At 38.0% G+C, this 25,477-nt stretch overlaps 5 protein-coding genes across 8 annotated transcripts; 2 read left to right on the forward strand and 3 right to left on the reverse strand.

The window, feature by feature from the left end:
* Positions 1 to 9,836, forward strand: LOC110751801 (uncharacterized). Its single transcript, XM_021952321.2, has 23 exons — positions 1 to 372; positions 747 to 854; positions 1,445 to 1,593; positions 2,285 to 2,366; positions 2,480 to 2,895; positions 3,095 to 3,527; positions 3,656 to 3,879; positions 4,132 to 4,327; positions 4,484 to 4,626; positions 4,700 to 4,874; positions 4,994 to 5,047; positions 5,406 to 5,585; positions 6,070 to 6,182; positions 6,861 to 7,043; positions 7,448 to 7,505; positions 7,837 to 7,896; positions 7,996 to 8,037; positions 8,125 to 8,252; positions 8,340 to 8,475; positions 8,556 to 8,633; positions 8,767 to 8,883; positions 9,164 to 9,226; positions 9,314 to 9,836. The coding sequence occupies exons 1-23, from the start codon at positions 226 to 228 to the stop codon at positions 9,395 to 9,397; spliced, it is 3,369 nt and encodes a 1,122-aa protein (XP_021808013.1). The 5' UTR covers positions 1 to 225; the 3' UTR covers positions 9,398 to 9,836.
* Positions 9,837 to 10,126: 290 nt separating this feature from the next.
* LOC110751835 (ferric reduction oxidase 2) lies at positions 10,127 to 13,927 on the reverse strand. Its single transcript, XM_088249599.1, has 8 exons — positions 13,720 to 13,927; positions 13,512 to 13,614; positions 13,130 to 13,333; positions 12,793 to 13,027; positions 12,204 to 12,531; positions 11,701 to 11,944; positions 10,835 to 11,541; positions 10,127 to 10,701 (listed from the first exon to the last, which is right to left on the reverse strand). Exons 1-8 carry the CDS (start codon positions 13,925 to 13,927, stop codon positions 10,562 to 10,564), a joined length of 2,169 nt encoding a protein of 722 aa, XP_088105725.1. The 3' UTR covers positions 10,127 to 10,561.
* A 972-nt stretch (positions 13,928 to 14,899) lies between these two features.
* On the reverse strand, positions 14,900 to 16,570 carry LOC110751793 (receptor-like kinase). The gene has a single exon (XM_021952308.2). The coding sequence runs from the start codon at positions 16,510 to 16,512 to the stop codon at positions 15,097 to 15,099; it is 1,416 nt and encodes a 471-aa protein (XP_021808000.1). The 5' UTR covers positions 16,513 to 16,570; the 3' UTR covers positions 14,900 to 15,096.
* Positions 16,571 to 16,576: 6 nt separating this feature from the next.
* Positions 16,577 to 20,391, reverse strand: LOC110751772 (uncharacterized). Of its 2 annotated transcripts, XM_088248944.1 has the most exons (4): positions 19,308 to 20,391; positions 18,119 to 18,661; positions 17,801 to 17,904; positions 16,577 to 16,738 (listed from the first exon to the last, which is right to left on the reverse strand). In XM_088248944.1, the coding sequence occupies exons 1-4, from the start codon at positions 20,196 to 20,198 to the stop codon at positions 16,729 to 16,731; spliced, it is 1,548 nt and encodes a 515-aa protein (XP_088105070.1). In that variant the 5' UTR covers positions 20,199 to 20,391; the 3' UTR covers positions 16,577 to 16,728. The 2 variants fall into 2 exon arrangements, with proteins under 2 accessions (XP_088105070.1, XP_021807970.1); XM_021952278.2 differs by lacking the exon at positions 16,577 to 16,738 and having other exon boundaries at positions 17,631 to 17,904; positions 19,308 to 20,390.
* Positions 20,392 to 21,048: 657 nt separating this feature from the next.
* On the forward strand, positions 21,049 to 24,930 carry LOC110751839 (Mechanosensitive ion channel protein). 3 transcript variants are annotated; one of them, XM_021952369.2, is made up of 7 exons: positions 21,049 to 21,221; positions 21,625 to 22,521; positions 22,631 to 22,908; positions 23,128 to 23,228; positions 23,895 to 24,002; positions 24,213 to 24,434; positions 24,513 to 24,930. In XM_021952369.2, exons 2-7 carry the CDS (start codon positions 21,737 to 21,739, stop codon positions 24,624 to 24,626), a joined length of 1,608 nt encoding a protein of 535 aa, XP_021808061.1. In that variant the 5' UTR covers positions 21,049 to 21,221; positions 21,625 to 21,736; the 3' UTR covers positions 24,627 to 24,930. The 3 variants fall into 3 exon arrangements, with proteins under 3 accessions (XP_021808061.1, XP_021808063.1, XP_088105724.1); XM_021952371.2 differs by lacking the exon at positions 21,049 to 21,221 and adding an exon at positions 21,240 to 21,507; XM_088249598.1 differs by lacking the exon at positions 21,049 to 21,221 and adding an exon at positions 21,240 to 21,396.
* Positions 24,931 to 25,477: the final 547 nt, after the last annotated feature.

The following is a 25,477-nucleotide window of genomic DNA, read 5'->3' on the forward strand; positions in this document are numbered from 1 at the left end:
ACAGGAAATGGTGAAAACAGTATTTGCTTCCAACTTCTGTGAGATCCATCCACCTGAAATGGGTGAAGCCATGCATTCAGATCTCACTCACAAACTCTAATCTCCCTCTGACCCAATCCCTCTCTTTCTGAGATCTCTTCCAAATTACACGAAAAACCAAACCGAAATCAAAGAATTGACAATTCAAATTAAGAGAAACAGAAGCAGAAGGGGAAGAAGAAGACGATGTATATGGCATATGGATGGCCGCAGGTCATCCCACTGGAGCAGGGTCAATGCCCTTCTTCCCAAAAGGTCGTATACCTCAAGGTCATCAATCGCTTACTGCTTGTTGTCTCTCCCTGTCACCTTGAGCTCTGGAGCTCTTCCCAGGTATATTTTTTGTGCATATATGTGTGTATTTTCAGTATAGTTTGTGTGTTTATGTAATTGTATGGGGTTTTTTCTGTGTATCATTTTAGTGAGATGGGTATTTGTGGTTATTGGGAATTGGGTGGGTGTTGGGAAGATATATATGTGCAGTGTTCAAATGGGTAGTGTGCATTTTTATTTAATTGAGATGGGTTTTTGTGGGTTTTGGGTCTATGTGAATTTGTTAATTGTTGACGTGAGTATTGTGAATTTGGGGGGTACTTGCATGCATTTGTGAAACTATACATGCATATATCGAGATGTGTATGCGTGTGCGTATATTTGAGCTTTTTTGTGACATTGTTTTTTTGCGTTTTTTGGCCGGTGGGATCCAGCATAAAGTGAGACTGGGGAAGTACATTAGGGATTCGGATTCAGTGCAGAAGGAAGGTGAGAATTTGCAAGCTGTGTGGAGCCCTGATACAAAACTGATCGCCATTCTTGTAAGTATTCCATTGATTTCACATGTAATGATGTACCAACTTCACATGCTTTCTTCTGTATGCATGGATGTATGTATGTATGAGAACAAGTGCTATAATGTGTCTATTTAAGCATACATGTTTGCAATGTGAAAGGTCCATGTTGAATGGTCGCTCCTTCAGGATCGTCACTACTTGTGCAGTGACCACGATTTGTTGAGTGTGCATGTCCACATTTCACCACCTAATAGGAAATGAACGTTAAGTAGTTAAACTGATCAATGCCAATTTTGTGGTGGACTTCAGTTTCTATGTAGTCATCAAGTTTCACTAGACGTATTAGGATATGTTGAGCTGAACTTGATTCCATTTCGGAAACATGTTTCTCATATGCGCAATTTACTTTTGTCTTCTTTTAATGTCGTTTAGCTTAATCTTTTAGGGCAAAGAATTATTGATTATGATTATAAGATAGCTGTCAATGAGAGGCGTGAAGAGTGATTTATGAGAGTACTTTAATTTTTTATGCACCATTTCCTTTTTCTGCGTTGAACTCTGAAACTACATTTAGTTGTTTAAGCTTATATATATGCTTATTTTTTTGTTGGCAGACATCGTCTTTTTTTCTTCACCTTTTCAAGGTACAGTTTACTGAGAAAAAGATACAACTAGGAGGGAAGCAACCCTCTGGTTTGTTTCTTGCTACTATATCTCTTCTTCTCAGTGAGCAGGTGCCATTTACACAAAAGGACTTGGCAGTGTAAGTATTATTCTGAATTTTATTTTGGAAAAGTTGAGTTATCAATATTAATGTGTGAGTGTCATTTGGATAACATATAAATTTAGAGTCCATATAGTTATTCACCAAATTTAAAGGATTTAGGTACTGATCAAATGAAATGAGTCAGGTAATTTCTATTGTCATTTTAAATAAATGCATGAAAATACCCTGAGGAAGGTTCTAGTCTCCCAGATGTTTGAATACAGTTAACACCTTTCACCTTTTACTCCCAAAACAGAAGTTTGAATAAGAAATATGACTTTTCTTGGAGATAGATGCATGGATAACTCAAGAATCTGCATCACTAAGGAGCTCATGTTCAAACATGCTGAAGTTGTATTATAAATAAAGATATTTCTTTGTCAGTTGATGAGTGTCATAGTTGTCAACTTATCCTTGAATGATTATGTAACATCATTGTTATATCATGATTCCAGCCTTCTTTCATAATAGCCGACTCTGTTTTAAAATTCGTTCTGACCTTATTTCTTAGAGTTACATTTAATTTTGCATTTAGGTTTGGGTGTATGATGTTGCCTATAACAACACATGAAGCCCTTTATTATTATTATTATTATTATTATTATTTTTGTTGAGCAATCTTGCAAGCTATTCTTATTGTTGGAACTTGGAACCATAATTGTTTTTCTTCTAATGTGTCTTTTTGCAGGAGCAATATTGTAAGTGATAGCAAGCATATGCTACTTGGACTTTCTGATGGATTATTATATAGCATCTCCTGGAAAGGGGAGGTAAAAGAAATATGCATTAGCCATCCTGAAATGTGACAATTTTTGTTTAGGGAGTTGATAGTTACCTTCTTTTTGAACAAAGGTTTTGAGCAAGATTTTGTTTTTATGTACAGTTCTATGGGACTTTTGAACTTGATCCATTTCCGCGCGATGGCAGTGACGTTATCTCATCACCACATTCTTTAGATAATGGTGTTGCTTCTAAAGGGGTTTCAGGAACTGTGGTTTCTAATCACAGCATCTCCCGGAAGTCTGCTATTATCCAGCTGGAGCTTTGCTTTCCAATGAGGTTACTATTTGTGTTATATTCTGATGGACAACTGGTGTCATGTTCTATAAGTAAGAAAGGCTTAAAGCATGCTGAATCTATTAAAGCTGAGAAAAGATTGGGGGTGGGTGATGCTGTCTGCGCTTCAGTAGCTGCAGAGCAACAAATCCTTGCTGTTGGTACCAAAAGAGGGGTTGTGGAGTTATATGACCTTGCGGAATCTGCATCACTGATTCGATCTGTGTCTCTGTATGACTGGGGGTAAGTATAGGATCTGAGTATAGCCAGGGGTGGAATATTTTGGTAGGTTTGAGTTTCACCTTATCAGTGGCCACCATTTTATTTTTTGAATAATTCTGACTGGGGGTAATTAAGGTACCAAACTGTTAGAAGTTTGATGGTAATGTAAATTTCAAATTTAAATATGTGTAGTAGATGACCTGACCTTGTTATTTTTCAGATATTCAATGGAAGACACTGGTTCTGTCAGTTGCATTGCTTGGACACCGGATAATTCTGCTTTTGCAGTTGGGTGGAAGTTAAGAGGACTTACTGTTTGGTCCGTCTCTGGTTGTCGTTTGATGTCAACAGTCCGTCAAATAGGTTTAAGTTCAGTATCTTCTCCAATGGTTAAGCCAACCCACGAATGTAAATATGAACCTTTGATGGCTGGCACCTCACTGATGCAGTGGGATGAACATGGATATAGGCTTTATGCTATTGAAGAACGATCTTTGGAGAGGATTATTTCATTTTCCTTTGGCAAATGTTGCCTTAACAGAGGAGTTTCAGGCATGACATATGTTCGCCAAGTGATATATGGTGATGATCGATTGCTTGTTGTGCAGTCTGAAGATACTGATGAGCTTAAAATGCTACAGCTTAACCTTCCAGTTATGTCTTTAAATCACATTCTTGATATATTATCCTCATCTGATGTTTTATTAATTGGATGAAATATTATGTCTTTAGTCTCTGATGAGAGTTTATATATTATTATTATTATTTTACATTGGTCCAGGTTTCGTATATCTCCCAAAATTGGCCAGTTCAACATGTAGCTGCTAGCAAGGATGGAATGTACTTAGCAGTTGCTGGTCTCCATGGGTTAATCATATATGATATACGATTGAAGAAGTGGCGAGTGTTTGGCGACATTACTCAGGAACAAAAGATTCAGTGCAAAGGTTTGTTATGGATGGGGAAGATTGTTGTTGTCTGCAACTACATTGATTCTTCTAACACGTGAGATTCCTACCCATATTTTCAAATGATAGTATAGCCATACGAGATTGTTTTGGTTTTCAACTATGTCGTAGTTTGTTTTGGTGGTTGAAATGCCCATGGACCTACCTTGGTGGTGTCCCCTGCGTTGCCTATTATGCCATTCATAAGTTGTGTCTGGGTTCATCTCTAGTATACTTTTGTTTTTCGTTTTTGTTTTTTCAATTATGTGCAGCTGGATATAAATAATGTAAAAGTAATGTACAATTACAGGTATGAATTGCTTTTTTATCCAAGATATCACCTTGATCAGAGCTCGCTACTTTGTCGAAAACCATTGCTTGCTAAGCCAATGGTGATGGATGTCTATCAAGAGTATATACTTGTCACATATCGCCCATTTGATGTACACATATTCCATGTGAAATTATTTGGTGAATTGACACCTTTCAGTACTCCAGATTTGCAGGTAAAGGAATGCTTTCTAGTTGTTTTTTTTGGGTTCCATTGGATACGGTACTATTTAGAGATGGTTGGGCACACATGATTTGATTTGCACACTAAATGAGAATAATTTAGTGAAATTTATTCTTCATACATTTTTAAGTGATAAAATGACAAACAGCTTTCTACAGTACGAGAACTCTCAATTATGACTGCAAAGAGCCATCCTGCAGCAATGCGTTTTGTACCTGATCAGCTTCCAAGAGAGAGCATTTCAAACAATCACACTTCTAATTCAGATCCTTTATCAAAGGAGCCTGCAAGGTATGTGCTCTTCAGAATGATTTATAGAGTTCTCTGTAGACACATGCCTCTGAGTAAATGCCTGTTTTTCTAGGTGTTTGATACAGAGAGTTAATGGGGAGCTTTCACTTCTTGATTTGGATGATGGGCGTGAGAGGGAGCTTACTGATTCTATTGAATTATTTTGGGTTACATGTGGTCAATCAGAGGAGAAAACAAATCTTATTGAGGAAGTTTCATGGTTAGATTATGGCCACCGAGGAATGCAGGTGATGAACTGCTATTATGGCTTTCATACCATACTGTGTTTAGCTTGATCATTTTTGAGCTCTCTTCAGAGTAATGTACTACTCTGATATTTATTCTGGTTGGAAGTTTCTTTTTTCAGGTGTGGTATCCATCTCTGGGGGTTGATCCTTTTAAGCAGGAGGATTTCTTGCAGGTACATATGTATAAGAAAAGTGTTCTCTATGTTGTGGATTGTTGGCAGATAGTTATACTATTACCAGATATATGGAATTGGTGCATAGAATGTTTAGGTATTTATTTATTATTATTAAAAAATAAAAATAAAAATAATATCTTTCCATTTCGTTTCAATGCCCGTTTATGCGTCCTAAGTCTTTATATTTGATAACTTGTCTTGTTCATAAAAGAATTCAGAACAAAAAGTTGGGTTGCCTTTGTTTCTTGAAGATATTGATTTTTATTTCTGATTGGATGAAGCTTAGTGGAACTTAAAATACTCTGGCCTGTCCTTTTTCTCTGATTGTTTAAATGACTCAGCATCGTTTTTTCAGTTGGATCCGGAGCTTGAATTTGATCGTGAGGTATACCCTCTGGGACTTCTTCCAAATGCTGGTGTTGTTGTTGGTGTTTCCCAGAGAATGTCATTTTCAGCCTGCACAGAGTTTCCCTGTTTTGAGCCAACTCCTCAAGCTCAAACTATATTGCATTGCCTTCTAAGGCACCTCATTCAGGTACTAATTTTCCTTTTTCTTTGATTTTGGGGTGACCTTGAATTTCTAGACTCACAGGCTACTTTTGTGACCTCAAGCCTTTGGCATTATCTGATTTTCTAGAGGAAGGTTGCTTAAATCTTAAAGTACTTTTTTGTGTAAAGTTTTCTCTGCAAATAGGTTGTATTGGGTATATGATTTATGTTTGCTATGCACTTCTGAACTTTTGTTGACCAACTAGGAAAATAGGTAGACTTTATGAAATCCGCACGGTTGGTGCCTCGAGCCTTGCAGTTTATCATTTCATAAGCTATAGGAAAATCGGAGTTGTATATTTGATACTGGTTGGTGTTATTAGACTTCTTTTGAGCATTTGTGAGATATGTTTGATGGAATATTCTTTTGACAAGCATGGGTGGAATATTCTTTTGACAAGCATGTGATGGATTAAGTTCTGTGCTTGGTTTAAAATATTCTTCTTGGTTATTTTGTTTCTGTATGCTAGAGGGACAAAAGTGAGGAAGCTTTAAGGTTGGCCCAATTATCAGCAGAAAAGCCTCATTTTTCTCATTGTCTGGAGTGGCTTCTCTTTACTGTGTTTGATGCAGAAATATCCAGGTATGTCTTTTGAGGGAAAACAAAATCAAAACTGCATCTAGCTTAAGGACTTGCATCAAGTCTCCTGTCAGAATGACTAATTAGCTTTCTTGGAACCCAAAATTACTGGGGATTACTTTTTACTTGGTTTCCTAAGAGAACCATCTTAGAGTGGGTATAACTACTGCTTAACTGAAAGACCTATAACAGTGGGTCACATAGTGGGAAGCAGCCCACTCATCCCTAGCTAAGGTAGGAACCAGGAAAAAGAGCAAGTTATGTGGTATGTTTATTATCAATGACTTGATGGCCTTGATGAGATGTTTTCCTCCTCTTGAATCGATTATGTTTTGAAGAAAATTTAGTAGAGTGTAAGCCCATTGAACTTGGTAAAATGAAATGATTGATAATTGAGAAATGAATTATTCTAGCTGAATGAGTAACTTGCAATTGATTGTATAAGGTGTTTTGGTGACTGGGGTACCTGGGTTTGTTCCCTAGTGTCCTTATTTTCAGATAAACTTCGAGTTCCTTTTGCAATACATTCATGCTTTCGATGTGTCATGGTCACTTGCTGAAGTTTGAATTCCACTATATATTCTCATTAGTCAATTTTATGTTTTTATGTAACTATTTGATCTATTTTTGGCCATTAACTATTTTATCTATATGTTAGTCACTTTGCATGTCTATTTGCAGTCAAAACGCAAACAAGAATCAGATCTCTGTCCCTAAATATGCAAAGAATTCCACTCTCTTAGAGAAGACCTGTGATTTGCTCAGAAATTTTCCAGAATATTTTGATGTGGTTGTCAGTGTTGCAAGAAAAACTGATGGTCGACATTGGGCGGATTTGTTCTCTGCTGCTGGGAGATCAACAGAGTATATTTGTTTACTTATCTGTTTTTATTCTTTCCTTTTCTTTTTGCTTTTAAGTAACATTACTTTACAAGCAGTGTTTATTTACCTAGAACTTCTGTAACAAAGAAGATAATGTTGAGGTAAAGCACTTCTGCAAAAACATTTCTTTTCTTTTTTCTTTAGAAGTGAAAAAGGAAAAGCTTCCACAAATTATAGATGCCCTGGAAAATGATTTATATATTCTTTTGTTCTTTCTTTTTTAACCCCGTTGGTCTGTGAACCAAATAAGATTTGATTTGAAGATGATGTTTGAAATTTATTTGGGTAGGTTTTTTACTATCATATTTACCAACTGCTGATCTACTGCCTGGAAGCTTTTTAATCATTAAGTTGTGACTGTCTTTATTCTGTTTTTCAATTTCCAGGTTGTTTGAGGAATGCTTCCAACGTAGATGGTACAGGACTGCTGCCTGCTATATACTTGTAAGATATTGGATGGATTAATATTCTGCTTCAGTTTCTTTTTTTTTCCTTTGACGTTTGACATAAGTTTTCCCTTATTAGGAGGATTAGTTAGAATTTTCCTCAGTATAATTATGAACTTGCACACTTTTTGTTATGACTGGGAGTGCAGTTTAAGTGTGACAACCGATCAGTTCAATTGTATTTGCCTCGGTGTTGTTGAAGAGTAGAAAAATTTGAAACTTGCTGCTCATTATTGATACCATTTTTGTATGGGAAGAATATACTAAAAAGTGGCCAACCTGTGATGCTTATGCGGTTCTATTAATTCATATTATTTTGAATGTCCCAGGTGATTGCTAAGCTTGAAGGTCCTGCAGTCAGTCAGTATTGTGCTTTGCGTTTATTACAGGTAGATGTTTGTAGTAGGTTACTTCTTTGGAAGTACTTCTCTTACTATTGAGTGTGTATCTCCATGTGGTTTCTTACAAAGGTTCTCAACCCTATGCAGGCAACACTTGATGAATCGTTATATGAACTCGCTGGGGAGCTGGTATCTATATGGTCAAGTTTATGTGCTACTTTTTAGTTGCAGCAATGAAAGCTGTAAAAGGTGTAACTAACTTTGTTTGACTCTTAGGTGAGGTTCTTGCTAAGATCAGGAAGGGAATATGAACAACCATCAACAGATTCAGAAAGACTATCTCCCAGATTCTTGGGCTATTTCGGTTTCCATTCTACTTTCAGAAAGCAGTCATTGGATAAGAGGTTGGTGCACACTTATGTAATGTTTTGCATGTCGTGTACCTAGCTTGACCATATGATGGAGACTAACCAGGCATTCCTTTGGAGCAGCACCTCATTTAAGGAGCAGAATGCACATGTTGCGTCGGTGAAGAACATCTTAGAAAGCCATGCTAACTATTTGATGTCAGGCAAAGAGCTTTCGAAGCTAGTTGCATTTGTGAAAGGCACCCAGTTTGATTTGGTGGTAAGATAAGCTTGCAGTTATTATTAGGATGATTTTGTTTTTATTGTCAAGTGGTTTTAAATTCTAACAATTTATTACAGGAATATCTTCAAAGAGAGAGATATGGAAGTGCTCGGTTGGAGAATTTTGCTTCAGGGCTGGAATTAATAGGACAAAAGGCATCAGCATCTGAAACTCCCTTTGTTCTAATTTTTTTTTCACTTTTTTGTTAAGAAATGAAGCCACATTGTCACATCTTACAGAAGTTGCCTTTTCACCACTTACTGACTGAACAGTCTTCTATGTTTCCAGCTCCAAATGGGTACGCTGCAGAGCCGGTTTGATGCAGAATTCCTTCTGGCACATATGTGCTCTGTCAAGTTCAAAGAGTGGATTGTTGTCCTTGCAACTCTTTTAAGGCGAGCTGAGGTATAATTCACTTTATTTCTCACAAATCTCTGACATATGATAAGCAGGCCAGCATCATTGGTATGTGTGTGCTCATTTCATTCATTGTGAATGTCAATGATGGGAAGGTCATTAAGAAAAAGTCATTTTTCGCTTGAACATTGATACATTCTACAAACTAAAATAACCATAATAGCTAGTTCTGAAGTAGTCAGGGTACTAAGACCCTTTGACCGTGAGTGATGCCAACTTTGTAAATTTTCCTCGATCTGCCTTTTATTTCCTTGTGAAATTTGTACAGGTTCTATTCGATCTTTTCCGGCATGATATGCGGTTATGGAAAGCATATAGCATCACCCTGCAGGTATTTCTTGGTTAAATGCATTGTCCACAATAATTGCCATATGTGTCTCTTCATTGATGATGTCCTCTATTGATCTATGCTTTTCAGTCGCATGCCGCATTTTCTGAATACCATGATCTTCTTGGAGATTTGGACGAGCAACTTTCATCCATTGCTTATGAAGAGAAGTGAGGTTACACTTGTACCTGTAAATCTGTTTTCTGCTTGACAACAAATTGGTGCTCATTCAGTAGCTTTTCTCCATGAACATCTTTGTTTGCGGAGTAACATGTCGATCAGATCATGTAAAGATCAATAAGCAACTAACTCAACCTGCTGAAGAGCCAGATGAGGAGCACTGAGTAGACGCCGAAGGTCTACCCAAATACAATTTTTTTATTTATTACAATAATCAAATTACTGGCCTCGCTGAAATTAGATATTCTTGTAGATAAGGATGGCTGGGAACTTCTTGTTAGGGAGTTCCATGCAAAGTCTTGCTCGGAGGTTTTTGTTTTAGTTTTCTTCATTTATCACATTTTGTATATTTTTTTTGGCTAGTATTACAAGGCTATTTGTATGAGTTTTTGTTTTGGTAAACATATGTATGAGTTTTTTTTTATTCGGTAAACATTTATGAGTTACTTGTGTAGAACCCGAACCCACGCTCAATATTTTGCATTTTTTTTTTTTTTTGACAAAGTGCTATTCTAAACTACCCTAATCTATGAGAAGTAGAGAGAAGTAGAGGGATTCGAATTTGGATGCAAGAGGCGAGCGTATTTTCCCAGCCAATTTGCCTAACTCATGATATTTTGCATTTCTAAGCAGAATATTTTTGAATACTTTATACCTTAATGTCCAAGAATTTAATGTTTTAATTTCTAAACGGAAAATGCTAAACCTTGCTTGGCCTCTGGAGTCCCAAAAAGTTGGCGATTGTTTGAAATTGAATATAAAAATTATCTTGGGATAGGCCATGAAACTCGGAGTCCCACGCGTATCTAAATTTACTACTATGTTTTGTTCATGTTAAAATATCCTCCATTTTCATGCAATTATTCTTTCAAAGAATAACTTGTGAGTCAATTATCCGATTTGTTGAAGTTGAGATTTTCAGTTTTGAATATTCAAGCAAAAGAACGACCAATAAATAAATAAAGCCAGAACACATTTGCACTAATTGCATTTTATTGCTGTACTGCCAATTTATAAATTTACAACTACCATCATGAAAACTAAGAAAAAACAAAAGAGAAAAGAAATTAAAAAAGAAAAAGAAAAAAAAAAAAGACATAGGCAAGAAAAAGAAAACACAGATTTCACTCATACATTCATCCCTTGATGATGAGTGAATCACCAGCTAAAGCTGATGGACTCAAAATGCACATTTTCTACCAAACCAGATGAGCAAATGGTTGCAACCTCATGCCTCAGTTTCTTAGGGCCACTCACAAGAACTCCAACACTTGATCCTTTAAACTCGAATATCATCTCTGCAAAAATAAAAGATTTCAAAAATAAATAAATCAAGGATAATTTCTTCAGCTCAGAAATAACAAATATAAACCCTTTATTTTTTATTTTTTATGTTGAAGTAAATATAGGTGTTACAATAAAATGACTTACTCTTGAGGTCTGGTCTTCCACCATAGTGCACATTGGTTGCTTGGGCAAGAGACTGTTGGGGAAGGCTCTCCAATTCTCTGTCAGCATTATAAAACTGTGATTCTGGTGTCCCCGTTGGTGCTGGCCCTTCCATGTTCTGAATCTGCTTATTTTGCATAGCATTCTTTTTCTTGTTCCAAAAAACTACTGCACTAGCTGTTGAGGCTATGGCTACACATATAGTCAACATGTTCAGCACAGATCTTAACCAATTCGCAAAAATGGCGTTGGAGTTGTGATCGATTGGGTAAATGTAGTAGCGCGTAATGATACCAATCAAGATTAGGAACATGATGAAGGAGGATGCTATTATGAGGGCAAGACAGAGCCAGTGATTTTTGCCTAAAATGGGTGACATGGGTGCATCAGTTGCCAGGGGCTTGAACCATATGGCTCTTAGGGGCTTTGAGCCATCTGTTTTTGGTTCTGTCTCTCTTGTCACGTAGGCCTCAATTTGGAGCTCCAGGTTGGACATTTCAATTGAGGTGCTGGACATGGGAAGAATGAGGTCTAGCATGGTGAGGTCCAATGAGCTTTTGAAGGCACAGATTAAGACCACTTTTGGAACTCTGCATTTGAATGCTGTGCTCAACAAGAGGAGCTCTCTGATTATGGAGATGAAGGGGGTAATTCCACTGCCTCCACTCACCATCACAAGGGTGTCATGCCTGCAAAAAGATATCATTCCTTAAGTGTTATGAATTGGGATTGTTCCATATTAAGTATCTAATAAGAACGCGACTTTTGAAGTATGAAAGATAGTTAAGTTGAGGATAATATCAGTCCAACATAAGGAAATAACTATTATGTTTCATTATGGTGCAAACCTTAGAAAATGAGTTGAATCAGGTCCATAAGGCCCTTCAACAGCAACCTCAATCCGATCAGTAGGAGAAGGGGTTGATACCATTTGGTAAAGCTTCTTGGTCCAGCTTCCTTCAGCTTTGATGACGACGCTAATATTTTCGGGTTCCAAACTACTGTTGGAAGTCACAGTGAAAGGATGCCATTGCATCTTGGAAATACTAGGCACATTTATGAACATGACGCTTGTAGGATTATATTTCAGACCTACCAATATAAAACACAAGAAAAAAAAAAACATTAAGTACAGGATAACAAATCATCATAATTCATAATAAGTATAGCCCATTATAGATGTTGATTTAGTAATATCTTATGTTGTTAGATCGTCAATTTAGTAATACCTTATGTTGTTAGATCGTCAATTTAAACTACACATTCAAATGAAAGTTTATATTGTCTCGCAACATAACATGTCAGACTCTCAATTTAGAAAGGGACGTATCAGTACTTCGAAATCTTTTACCTGGGCTCTTGGCGAAGTTGAGTTCTAGGGTTTCACATGGCAAAACTCGTGAGCAGATTAATCGAGCTCTTGTTCCGGATTGCAAGAATCTCAAGAAACGATCAACCAAGAAGAGGTAGAAACCAGGGAGCATAATGAAAGCGTAGGACATGCCCACATGAAGGATGAAGAAGATCATGAAGAGGATGTAAAGGTAATGAGTGTAGAAGAAGAGCTCAAAGATTTTACGCCTAATGCGAGGGATGGCAGTCGCCCACATGATCAGTCCAAAGAGCAAAGATAGCTCTCCAGCTATATTTGATATCCCAGTTTTGTCCCATTGCACCATCTGCATTAAAACAAACATGTAACACTTTAATTATGGTATATATAAAAAATCTACATGAATGGAGGAAGTCATAAATCGGGAATCAGGGAACTAGGAATATGAGAATTAAGGAATTGGAATATTGGATCAACTACTCCCCTAGTTGTTCAATTCCTAATTTTAAAGATATTGAATTACAGATTTTAAAGTGGGAAGTAAGAATTAGAATAATTCCAATACTCATTCCTGATAAGTAAAGGTGCTAATAGTTTAATTATTTACCTCCGAAATTTGACCTGTGGCGGCCCAATAGATGATGTAACAAAGGCCATGAGCTGTGAAGAGGAGCATGACTAGGTGTCCAAGCCATATATGGTATTTGATGCTGCCCTCGGAGGTGAGGCCAAACAGTGCCAGGATTGAAGACCCTCGAGCCACTGGGAAGAAAAGAAATGCAAGGCATATGTTCCCAACAAGGCCTAGCCTCAGTGCTGCACTGTCCAACTTAGATTCCCATCTGCCAAACAAAACCAAAACACCAAATACAAAATGAATTAACTAATTAAACCCTAATTGTGCTATTTACTTAATCTCAAGTTTTAGGAAATTATAATGTTACATTTTTTCGTGGTTCTTTGCTGCTGATTTTGGGGTGATTTTGGCAAAACTGTTGTGCAAGTATGTTGAGAATGACCAAATTAAGAGTGCAATGAACATGATGAAGAAGGCCAGCTCTATGCCGGAAACAATTCCTAGGGGGCCTTTTACCAGCATAGGCTTTTTCCATACGGCAAACCGATTCTTTGTGCCATTGCTGCTGCTGCTGATAATTAAAATCCGACAACGAAAGGAAAACAACGTTATACATAATCGAAACATATCGAGTCCCAGACTATGAATTTAAACAACACATTCATGCAAGAACAATAAGCTTCGATTAATAGTCCAAATTCACAGTCTGATAAAATAAACATTTTCCGTGCTTGGCACATGCCACGCACCTTTCCATTTTATAATCGTTCAACTTCTTTCCCAGATGGAGAAAGACACAACCCAACAGCGCAAGGAACAAAATGGGAAATGTGAACATCACAATATTTGAACCTGCAGCAAGTAACACACAGATACGGTATGATTATAAGCAACCTCCACCTAAGAAATTAAACCAAAAGCATGCAAAAAGATAATAATTAAGATTTTAATCACAACCTTCTGACCCCAGATAGGTACTTGTGTTAGTCTTCTGTCTGATTTGAAGCCGCCAAATTTGAGAATATGTGTTGGTGGGCATCATGAACCAAACAAAAAGAGACCCCAAAAACACTACAAAAACTGCTAGCAGCCTTATTGCTGCCCTCATAACATGAATTCCTACATGGGAAGGAGGTGATGAACTTTTCACAACCTGAGCATCCATCTCTCTCTCTCTCTCTGAGTGACTCTTAGAGAGCTCAGTGACTTAATTAAACAAGTTTAATTCTATATTAAGAAATGTCACTGAGAATGGCATGTATTTATAGGAGAGAATGTGTTATATTATAGAGTAATGCAGATAGAATCTAAGGCTTTGGATTTATGGAAGAAGGCATGGTTCATGTCCCTGGCTAAGATAATCCGCTGTTAAATTTGTTTACACTAAATTGCTGACGTGACACTTCACAAGTTGGGGTGGGGTGGTGATCAAACTGATTTTATTTTCAAGTCAACCATATCTGCAAGGGTCATGCAGCTTTTGACGATTGGTTAAGAAACCCTAAAAGGCAAAACACCTTGTGTTGGGTGTGAAAGGGGTGTTGTATTGTAATTTGCAAACACGTTTTTTAATGCGATATTATTATTTTTTATTTAAAAAAAGTCTAAATTTGTAATTGAAAATAGTGCTCTCAAAAGGCATTTTTTGGGTTGTTTCTTTTTGTTTTGTACATTATTCGTGTACCAAAAATTGGTTAAATTCCTGACCAAAACAAGAAAAATTTGTGGTTGGAATGAGGTAAGATGGGGTTGAAGCAAGAGGCAACGTGCCTTATGGTAAATTTCGTAAGGCAGGCTTGTGTCTTATGTGTGTATTGAATGTTTCAGTGGCTGATGTGTGAGGCTGTGAGAGGGGGATGAGTAAAACTCCTGTGTCACACACATTTTCTTGATAACTATTACTATTTTTACCTCATGTTTATCAGTAATCCAAGTGGTTACAAAAATTAGGTATGAGTTTAGTAACAATAGCACACATATCTCGGAATCTTTTAGTTACGAAAACATGGATTACCAAACCAAAACCCTCGATTTGTAAAGGATCTCCAATTTGATTGGATTTTTTTTTCTTCAGAGATTATGTTTCAATAGTGATTCATAAAATGAATGAACAGTTCCGATTGTAACATGTGTATGGTTTCGTGAAATGGTCCGGTTAAAACCGGGTTGATCTGATATATTCACTGCATAAGCAAACACACAAGTATCTTTACATTTCATACTATTTCATACAGCCTATAGAAAAGCAATACAACACAACTCCTTTTCAAACTTAAAACTTAAGAATTACAAAAACATCAGCTGGTACTTATTGATCCTATATTGCTGTCCTATTTAAATTGATGGCTGTGCATTGCCATGCTTGGCATTAGCTTCTGAAACATCCATGGGCAGTCTCGACCATGCCACAAACCCCTCGGCATTCATCTTCCTTCGCATAACCAAAGATATACTTAGCAGCAAACAGGCAGCAGCAACCAGAGGAACCACAAAACCAACATGTCCACTTGGCCAGTTCCTCAAAACCCACCCTGCACAATAATCTCCATCAAGACTCCCCATTGAGTTATTCAGCTTCATGATCTCAATACCATTCAAAACACCATCAATGGCGTAAGGCACGCTCATATTCGATGGTCCTACACTTACCCTCAGAACACCCGAATCGTCTCCATCAACCACGAAATCGGCATAGAACGGAGAAGCCAATACGTAGTTGGCAGCCATAGATAGATCCAGATTCTCATATGCCAAATTCCCATTCACATACACATTGAAATACAACAAACCGATGGAAATACTAGCAATGTCACAGAAATGCATCCTAACCAGATACTTATATCCTGCAACGGCAGGAAAAACCCATGTCATATTGACCTTGGGGATTGAAGCATTTGTGCTTTGAATCACTCTGGCAGAGTTATACACATTATCAGGGCCAACTTCCCGGCTAGCCCCTCCATCCTGATAATTGATCCGGCCACCAAAATACACCCTTTTCGACCCTGAATTCGGTTCCAAATACTCATCATCAGTAACCCAAGTCCTCCATACAGAATCATTAAATGGCGTCACTTTAGAACCCCCCACATTGACCCTATGCACAACTTGAAGCGCTTGCTTAGCTAAGCCATTAAAATCCTCAACTTTATCAGAACTCACAAACTTTGCCGTATCAGCAACAAGGTCCTTAGGCGCAGATATAACCTCAATCGCATTCACAAACGCAAAGTTTGATTTTTTAGCAGGAACAAACTCAATTACAAGCTTTCCGGTACTAACCCAGATCAAGAACTCCATAACCATGGGGCTTTCTACACCCCCAGCTTTAAAGTCGGCCAAAGCCACAAACCCATTAACCAAGACATGAAATTGAGTGTTGTTCCAATCGAATTTCAAAGAATTAAAGGTCTGGAAATGGAGGCGTACCATGTGGGTCCCTTCGTCCCGTATCTGGAACTTGTACTTGGAAGGTCGCCTGAAAGCCCTAGCCGTGCTGTAGATTTGGGGCGAATTGGGAGGTGGGTTTTCATTTCTGAGTGTGATGGAGCGGGTAGAGGAGGACAGAGACAAGTCGCGCTTGGCCGAGTCGGGAACGAATAGGCGATTGTCGACGGTGGAGCCCACGGTGGACCCGCAGTCGACGAGGAAGTTGTCTACGGGAGAGAAGGAGGAGTGAGAGAGGGCCGAAAGGGTGGAGAGAGAGAGTATTGTGAGGGAGAGGATGAGCTTTCTGTACGGGAACTCCATGGTAGGAGGGTTTGAGCTTCAGAAATGAAAATGGTGTGGAAGACCGAGACTTGAGTTTCGGGTTCTTGAGGAGGGTGGGAAGAATCCTAGTCGTTGGCGGGACCCACGCGTTCGGAGCTGATAGGCTGGACCTTTTTTGGGGTCGGCTTGTCCATGTCGGATGATGGTGGTGCGGTACAACTGTGTATGTGACCAAATTTTTGTCGACATCATTGATTATTCCTGCCTGGAATTTACAAGGTGTAAAATTTAGGCAGTTGACTCATCCTTGTTTCTAATAGCTACCCAAATTATATACACATCATTGCTAATTTGAAAACAATTCCTTTTTTCTTTTTGAGCTGAAAACAATTCTCTTGCCATTGCAATGCTTGTTTCAGTCGCCATGCCGGTCTTAAGTTGAGCATGTATGTTATCTCAAGGTCAGCTTCAACGACTTTCAACTGTTTATGCATGTGAAGTACACAATGCATCAACGGTTGAAAGTCACACATACATGCATTAGTGATTGTTATTAGCAAAATCTTTATAATACTATATATTATATATCTTTGGCACAATATATAACAAAAGAATCACAAGTAGTAATGTCATTAGCCAATTTTTATTATTATTTGTGAGACATTAAAACATATATATATATATATATATATTCCAAATCGGTATTCTTGTTGAACTCACTAATGTAGGGGGGATGCTACTTTCGTTTTAGGTCACAAAGAAGACAAGATAGAGAGGTAAAGAGATTCCAGCTTTCAACTATGAGTGTGGTGCTAAATACAACCCTTAGGCCTTAGTGAAATTTCAAAACTCCACCCTCATTTCATTGGATAATATGAGCCCATGATAAGCTGATCACTAATCTCATAAAGTTTTTTTTTTAAAGAAAGGTAAAACTGCCGATTTGATTGTGAAAATGAAGTTTCATTGAAAGTTGAGAAATCATTCAATTTGCCAACCTACTTATTTAGACTAAAACTCAAACTTGGTTGAAGTATGCAAGGGTTTTAGATGAGAAAATGGTTTTCCTCCTACGACAAGAAAAATTATTTTTCTAGAATGATCACAATCGAAATGTGTTGTTATTTTCATTTAATCTCCATAAAAAATGCACAAAATTGGCAATATTTTGGCTTCTTCTCATTCAATCCTCTCTTTTTTTGGTTAATTTACACTAACTAGTTTCTCTAATCAACATCCAATATTCGGATACAAAGGGATGTATGCTAGTTAGTAAACTTTTCTGTTCTTTGCAAAGAAAAAAAGAACAAAATTGTATATACTCTACCGCACTTCGACCACTTCATCTTCATTGCATACTCCTACATCAATGACCATGGTGCCGTTCTTCTTGGTATTTGGCAAAATTCTGCAGCAATTTCTCCTTGGAGACTGCTCAAATTACAAAATTGTCAATGTATGAACATAATCCATGAAAAGATTAAATGTGAATGCTACTTGTACCAAAATAATAATAATGTGCAAATTAGCAAGGTATGACGAGCAACTCATGAGACATTAATTGGTGTAAGAATCAGTACGAGACTCACATCAATCAACGACTCTCAGTTACTCGCTAGTTCATGCTAATATTTAGATTAATTACCTTGTCCCATAAATGTGGATTGGGTGCTTTATAGACTTGCACTTTCTTAATCCGGGAGGGATTTGCCATCTTCCAGTGGCATTCTGGGTCTGGTACGCGATCGCGAACATACTCAGTAGCTGTGTGGCTCGCATTTTTATTGTATACGACGTTAGAAAAGTAATACACAAATGGTTGTTGACACGGGTTCCTACCGAAACGGCGCGTGTTGAATTCGTAGGTAGAATAGTCAGCTTTCTTGTACCAATTGAGGAACGTCCTAGATGGCATTTCAATTTCCCGGGGAGAAAAAATGCCTCGAAATATTTGAATCGTGTATCCCCATGAAACGGATACGGTCCAGGATCGGGTCTTGTCGTAACAAATGGATTGCTGTAGAAGCCCGGCGGAGTCGATCTTCATCGGGGCCTGGAGCCTTTGTAGGGCATGGACCCGGTCCATGTTGGGGAATATGGGCTCAAAGACATCTAGGTGGTGGAGGGAGACGAGGGGTGTGAGTGGATGAGCTGCTAGAAGTCCAAACAAGCTCCCATAGACATCAAACTGAGTAAAATTAGAAGAAGAAAAACTTGGAATTAGAAAATGACAATGACTTTGCACTATATATGGTCGTGTGATTCATGCAACCCTCATGAGAAACTTGACAAGAAAATCAAAGAAAATTCAAGGACATTGGAAATTTGTGTACAGATCAATTGGATTTCCAAAAGCTTAGGTAAATTAGTCCATCTGGTGGTTGAATTTTGAAATGCTACAAAGACACCACAAAAAGGTATGCAACATAAGTCAATGGTCAAATATGTATTTTATTGGACGGTGGTAAGACTAGGTCACCAAACACCACCAAATCTAGTCCATTTCATTAGAAAAATAAATCTAGAATAATATGCACTATAATGAAATTGAAGTTACCACAATCTAGGATATGGATGGTTGGTAATTGGGATAAATAGGCTGAAACAAACTCTTGGAAAAGTGCAAGAAACGTTAAGAATGTAATCTGAAAAGTCCATAAACAACACTCAAAGAAAATCTGACCTATCATCAGTCGCATATAATTATGAATCTATACAACCGGTTATACCTAAGATTTTCTCGGAGATTTAGATTTTCCTTTGCTTTCCTCTGTTTTCTCAGTAACCAACCAAAAGATAAAGATTTATAACCAAAACACAGACAGAGAACTAACCTGGTGAAATCCTTTTTCTCTGGTGAGAGGGACACCAAGCTCAGCCATACAAGCCTGAAGCCTATCGTCTGAGCCGTATAATCCAGTGTATCTTTCTATGCACCTGTCCTGCATTTTCTCTAGTGCTTTGGCTAATGGGTAACTTATGGCAATCCCCCCTCCACCGTAGGCCATGTTGTATGAAAAATAAATGTTCTGCAAGTGACTCTCTGATGAGCTCCCAATATAATAAAACTGGTTATGGTCATATTTCTGCAAAACCCTGACCAAATTTTCAGCCACAAAAACTGTGTCATCATCCCCCATCACAAACCACCTCACATTCTCCATGCCTAGCCTGAAATTCTCTGAAACTATGCGCGACAAGCGTATCGCAGACCGATGGCCTTTCGGGTGCTTGTACTCAAACTTGGAAGTATCACTGGAAATCTTTATAGGTGGCAAAAGGTGATCATGCTCAGGCTCCATTTTTACAGGCTGATCCAACCAAACATTGCCCCTCATTTGGTCTGCCTTCCACCATAGCTTGATGTAGTTTTTCCTATGGCCCCACATATTGGCTGAGGCTGCAATGCCAAAGACTATATGGGATATGTTTGTTTTGGGCTCTTGGGGTTTTTCTGGGGTTGTAGCTGTAATTGGCTGAGGAATTGGAGGCAAGGAAACCTTTGGTTTTGGTTGTGATTGGACATTGGCAGTGAAAGATAGCTGCTGCCTACAAAGATTGGAAGGCGAAACAGATTGTAGAGAGTAGGAGATGTAGAGGAAAGAGATCAAAAGCAAGAAACATAAGGTGATCTTTTTGGAGGTCCATCCTTCTGCAGGGTCTTTTTGATTGCTTTTCATGGTGAAGAAGAGAGGCTGAGTGTGTTTTTGGGTTTGGTTGATCATAATTTCCAAGAGATGAAAGAAGGAAGAAAGGTCACGTAGTTTTGTTTTTGGGATCAAATTGTGATACCCAAAAGGCAAAGGTGGGACAGTCCAATTCTAATAGAACTAGCAGAGAATTAAAAGCCATGTGGTTGGTTTAGTCTGAAAAGAAATCTAAACACACTATTAAAACACTAATGACTTGTGTTCATAATTTCCGGCGTCTTTCTATCTATCTACACTTCTGTGTTCTGCCAAGATTTTTATTGGTCAAAGAGTCCTCCCACTTTCATGGTTCTGTCTTTTTCTCTCTCTTTTTTTTAAAATATATTTAAAAAAAAATATATGTATATATAATTATTTATTTTTATTTTCTTGTTTTAGAAAAAGGTAAATAAGTTTTCAGTATTTGTAGAGTTATTTTTTTATTTTTCTAACAGATAATGATTATGTTTTGTCGATTGGGTCTAAAAGTTTAAGGGCAGGTTTGACAATGCTCTTGGAAGGTTTAAAAGGGTTTTGGAAAATGTTTGGTAGAGAAGCATTTGGACTAAATTTTCAAAGTGCTTCTAGTAAAAAAATTTCGGAGCAGAAGTGCTTCCTATAAAACGAGTTCCAATCGAGTTATAACTTAAACGTACTTTGGTAAATTCCAAAGCATACATAATATAGGAGACTTGTAATTCGAGTGGTACAAGATGTATCATCCTCACTCAAACACACAATGGTACCCAATAAATTACGGACCCTTTAACAATTGAGTAACATACAATATTCCGATCCATTTTCAGCCTAATCTTCCACCGTCAGATTGTCATACTAATAGGCCAGTCAAAGGCATCGGACGAGCACGAAACAGACGGAGGCTAAAGCGACGCGTGCTCCTCATGCTTTCATATTTGGCCTCAGAAATGAGCCTTCTCTTTCATACGCTTTGAGCTCCGAAGCTCTGTCGGCTTGTCTTATTTCCCAAGCAAAGTAAAGAAGCTCGCTCTTTGGGTCTCTCAGAATTTTCATGTGAACCGCCAAATTCAACCATAACAGGTAGGTAGCTATTTTAATTCCCACTATAAAGCTCTGTTTGGTTGCCGAGAAAGCGACTGAAAGCAACAGAAACTAAATTACAGAGTTAAAAGATCATTTTACCTTTTCTTTTTTCAAAGGGGCCTCAAGTGTATGTTTTAGTTGGGTGAAGTGTTTGATCTTTGGAGACCAGCTTGTAAGAACAAAATTCATTGATTCGCTGTTTGGTTTTTGTTTTCTTCATTTTTCTCGGCATCCAATCAGGGGTCTAGGGTTTATGTATAGATGTTTATCAGCATTGTTAAGCGTGAGTTCATATTTTTTATACCTATGTTTCATTATATTGTCATTGGGTTTTGCATTTTGTATTTATAATCACTTATTATTAATTTGCTTTCTCCTTCCCCCTCCCCCCAATTTGCAGATTAAGATACCATGAAAGAGTTAATTAATTTCAACCAGGTCCTCTTAAGCATTTAGAGATTGAAGAGTGCCTTTAGTATTATAGAATAGTCTGGTATACTAAGCTTTCTCTAATGGGTGGAGTTAGGCTTTCCATTTTGAAATCACTTTGCAAGTCTACCAGTTGCTCTTATGCAAAATTTGGCAGTTACCAGCATATAAGACCAGCATATGCTTTTCTAAATCGCAGTTACCATTCCAAGGAAACACAATCTCTTAAAACTTTTGCGAATACGCATTCTAGAGCATTGGGTTCTGAATCACTTGCCAACATCCAATCTTACAGAACCAAACCCATTTCAGCTTTTTCACCCACATTGTCAAATTCACATATTAGGAGTGCTACTCCTCTTTTTTTGGTAAATCCAATTTTGAATAGCCGTTCATACTCATCATCTGTTGGTAGCAATGCTGATAAAGCTGGGCAACCAGGACTAGGAGTTCCGGCTGCTTCTGGTGGCAGTGAAGTGGATATTGGTAATAGTGGTATTGTTGGCAGTGATTGGGTTGCTAAGGTTAAGGATGCATGGCAGAGTGCTGTGGATGCAGCAACTTATTCTGGACAGAAGGCTAAAGAAACCTCTGTTGAGCTGTCTCCTTATGTTCAGCAGTTGCTGGATTCCTATCCACATCTTAGAAATGTGGTTGTTCCTGTTGGTTGTACTTTGGCAGGTACTATATTTGCTTGGCTGGTGATGCCGAGGCTTTTCAGGAGATTCCACAAGTACGCAAGTCAAGGGCGCACTGCGTTACTATCAGGAAGCCTATCTGAGGTGCCAGTTCCTTATGAGAAAAGTTTTTGGGGTGCTTTGGAGGATCCAGTGCGATATCTAGTTACTTTCATGGCATTTTCACAAATGTTAGTGGTTTCAAGTTCAAAGATATGCTTCATAATCACCCTATCTTTATTTGTATATATGCATTTTTGTTTTCCACTGTTAAACAACGAGGAGGAATTTTATTTGCAGTGGCATGCTGGTAGCACCGACCACTATAGCTTCTCAGTATCTTGGACCGGCATGGAGAGGTGCAGTTATCCTTTCATTTGTGTGGTTTCTGCATCGGTGGAAGACAAATGTGTTCACTCGTGTATTAGTGACTCAAAGTTTGCCTGGTCTTGATCGGGACAAGTTGCTAGCTATAGATAACATTTCATCCATTGGTCTTTTTGTGATTGGGATAATGGCTTTAGCTGAGGCATGTGGGGTGGCTGTGCAGTCAATTCTTACAGTTGGTGGCATAGGAGGTGAGGATTAGCTCCTAATTGCATATTCTTTTTCATATCTATTTCATCCATGACAGTTAGAAAAGTCTGCAAATAAAATTAAGGTTGCATCTTTTGATTTTTGGTCATATGGTTATGTGTATCACCCACACCACACTAAAGATTCATTTTTGGATGCTCTTGTTTGGATTGACCTCGTCTTATTAAGATTTGACTTTTTCACTGCCGCACTTAATGCAGGAGTTGCAACTGCTTTTGCTGCCAGGGACGTCCTTGGAAATGTTCTAAGTGGTTTCTCTATGCAGTTTTCAAAGCCCTTTTCGCTTGGGGATACAATAAAAGTATGTTATCATGTATTTACGCTATGTGTTCCTCAATTCCATTTGTTCTTTGTCATAGGCAAAATGTTTCTCAAGCATACGTTTCCTTTCTTGTGATTCTAGTAAGAGATCTGTGCCATGGGTATCTTTGTTTCTCCAAATTTGTAGTAACATAATGAAATTAAGGAAATATTCAAGGTTGTATGAATTACCATGTCAGCACTGCATACCCAGAGTAGAGTTGCATAGTTAATTATCTTTATTTGTTAACTGTTACATAATTGTGTAATCTTTTCTTAAATCTAAGTATCGGGCATCTTTCAGTGATCCCTTGGTTGGCTACACCGTACATTGTACAGTGATCTCAAACCCCTCATTGATTATAATAACACTTGCTTCTGGAAATGAAGATATGATACTTTCCAGATTGCAATTCAACCAATTAATTTTATTGCTTATTTTGTTATAACTTCCTCTGCAGATGTATAAATTATTAGCCAAAGATTATCATAGACTTATATAATATAAGTAATAGGAGCTGTCATTCATTGGATAAACGTTATACCTTCTGTGTAATTGTTCTGACTCAATGATTTCAGGTCATTTTTGTGATATCTAATGTATTATCTGCTTCCTGTTTTTGATATTTCTTTTCTTCATGATGTTAAAATTTTGTACTTATTGCAGGCTGGAGCTATAGAAGGTCAAGTGGTGGAAATGGGACTGACTACCACTTCGTTATTGAATGCAGAGAAGTTCCCTGTCATAGTTCCAAATTCACTGTTTTCGAGTCAGGTTGGTGCTTCTCTTTTGTGCATAACACTTAAACATGGGCACCCATTATACTGAAAACCACCAATCCCGTTTTAAAGTTAAAATCACCTAAGTTCATTGTACCACTATCAGCCTGGGTATGGTTTAACATTAATATAATAGTGGCTTGATTTATCCATTTAGAATGTTTTGTCAAAATATATCTCAGAAAGTTTCGTGTAAACTTTGTAGGTAATTGTGAACAAGTCACGTGCGCAATGGCGTGCCATCGTCACCAAAATTCCCCTGCAAATTAATGATTTGGATAAGATTCCCCAGATATCAAATGATATAAAGAGCATGCTAAGGTCACACTCGAAGGTGTTCTTGGGAAAGGAGGCCCCTTACTGTTTCCTGTCTCGTCTAGAAAGTTCATTTGCCGAATTGACTCTTGGATGTAACCTCAAACAAATGGTAATTCCCGCTCCATTCAATACTCTTATCATACTGATTACTTAAGCATCCGCTTTAATAGTCATTTTGTGATTACAGAGCAAAGGTGAGTTATACTCTACCGAAGAAGAGATTATTCTGCGGTCAGCCCAGATAATCAAGGAGCATGGTGCTAGGTTGGGCAGCACCTTCCAAGATACGACCACCCAATAGTCTCACGAATTATATGACTGCTATCATACAGAGAAAAGTTTTTGATGAATATGAGTCACCACACACAACACTAGTTTGTCATAGTTTTGGTTGTCTTGACAAAGAGAGGTGCGTATAGGATCCGTTGTGTAATATCCATAGCTGTGTCTATTTCAACACAGATGTCAAGGTTTAATCTTTTGTGTGCTAAGATTGTATGGGATCCCCCCATCCACTCTATGGTGGGTGGGATTGGACCGTTGCACGAACCGGGTTTCATATTTGAAATGTGGTTGCAGGCTCAACGCCATTTGGTTGAGAAAAAGATTGAGCAAGTGGCATATAACATATTAACATATATCGCATATCAAAGCTTACCCAAAAATTGAAACCGAAATTAAGATGATCTGGTGATCTTGTAACATTAACCAAGAGTTTTGTTGTTTGTTTTGTTTGGCTGAAAACATCAAGAGTTGAAAACCCAACATTATCATTATGGCAAAAGATCTTCGAGTTGTGATGCTTCCTGATCTGCCTTTGGCCATATTATGCCTTATTTTCAACTTTCCATAACCTGGCAAAAACCAGAGTTCATGCCCATTCCATTTCCAGAAGGAGCTGAGGCCTCTGTGGCATATGATCTGCTGCAACAACCCATTATGTAGTTCATGGAACGCGATCAGAAGCTGCATCAAGAAGATCATTTAGGATATTGGGAGCACTTAGACATGATGGAAATGATGACGTCAGCACATATTGGGAGCTGGCTGGAAGATACACGACGGCGTTGACTGTCTGGTGGGCTGGGTTGATTGCTGGTGTTTGGGCTTGGTTTAGGATTCGCCTGTTCTATCTTCCATGGCTTTCTTTCT

This window comes from Prunus avium, chromosome 2, assembly GCF_965620075.1.
Source record: "Prunus avium chromosome 2, drPruAviu1.hap1.1, whole genome shotgun sequence".
Classification (NCBI taxonomy): domain Eukaryota; kingdom Viridiplantae; phylum Streptophyta; class Magnoliopsida; order Rosales; family Rosaceae; genus Prunus; species Prunus avium.

Coding starts and splice junctions, on each gene's coding strand:
- LOC110751835 (XM_088249599.1), bottom strand. CDS start 13,927: ATGGATGCTCAGGTTGTGAAAAGTTCATCACCTCCTTCCCATGTAGGA. Junction 13,615..13,719: donor TACCTATCTGGGGTCAGAAG/GTTGTGATTAAA, acceptor TACTTGCTGCAG/GTTCAAATATTGTGATGTTC. Junction 12,532..12,792: donor CCACAGGTCAAATTTCGGAG/GTAAATAATTAA, acceptor GTTTTAATGCAG/ATGGTGCAATGGGACAAAAC.
- LOC110751772 (XM_088248944.1), bottom strand. CDS start 20,198: ATGATCAACCAAACCCAAAAACACACTCAGCCTCTCTTCTTCACCATG. Junction 18,662..19,307: donor GAGAAAAAGGATTTCACCAG/GTTAGTTCTCTG, acceptor AATTTTACTCAG/TTTGATGTCTATGGGAGCTT. Junction 17,905..18,118: donor ATCCACATTTATGGGACAAG/GTAATTAATCTA, acceptor TAATTTGAGCAG/TCTCCAAGGAGAAATTGCTG.
- LOC110751801 (XM_021952321.2), top strand. CDS start 226: ATGTATATGGCATATGGATGGCCGCAGGTCATCCCACTGGAGCAGGGT. Junction 855..1,444: donor CAAAACTGATCGCCATTCTT/GTAAGTATTCCA, acceptor TTTTGTTGGCAG/ACATCGTCTTTTTTTCTTCA. Junction 8,476..8,555: donor GCACCCAGTTTGATTTGGTG/GTAAGATAAGCT, acceptor AATTTATTACAG/GAATATCTTCAAAGAGAGAG.
- LOC110751793 (XM_021952308.2), bottom strand. CDS start 16,512: ATGGAGTTCCCGTACAGAAAGCTCATCCTCTCCCTCACAATACTCTCT.
- LOC110751839 (XM_021952369.2), top strand. CDS start 21,737: ATGGGTGGAGTTAGGCTTTCCATTTTGAAATCACTTTGCAAGTCTACC. Junction 22,522..22,630: donor TTCATGGCATTTTCACAAAT/GTTAGTGGTTTC, acceptor TTTTATTTGCAG/TGGCATGCTGGTAGCACCGA. Junction 24,003..24,212: donor ATTCACTGTTTTCGAGTCAG/GTTGGTGCTTCT, acceptor TAAACTTTGTAG/GTAATTGTGAACAAGTCACG.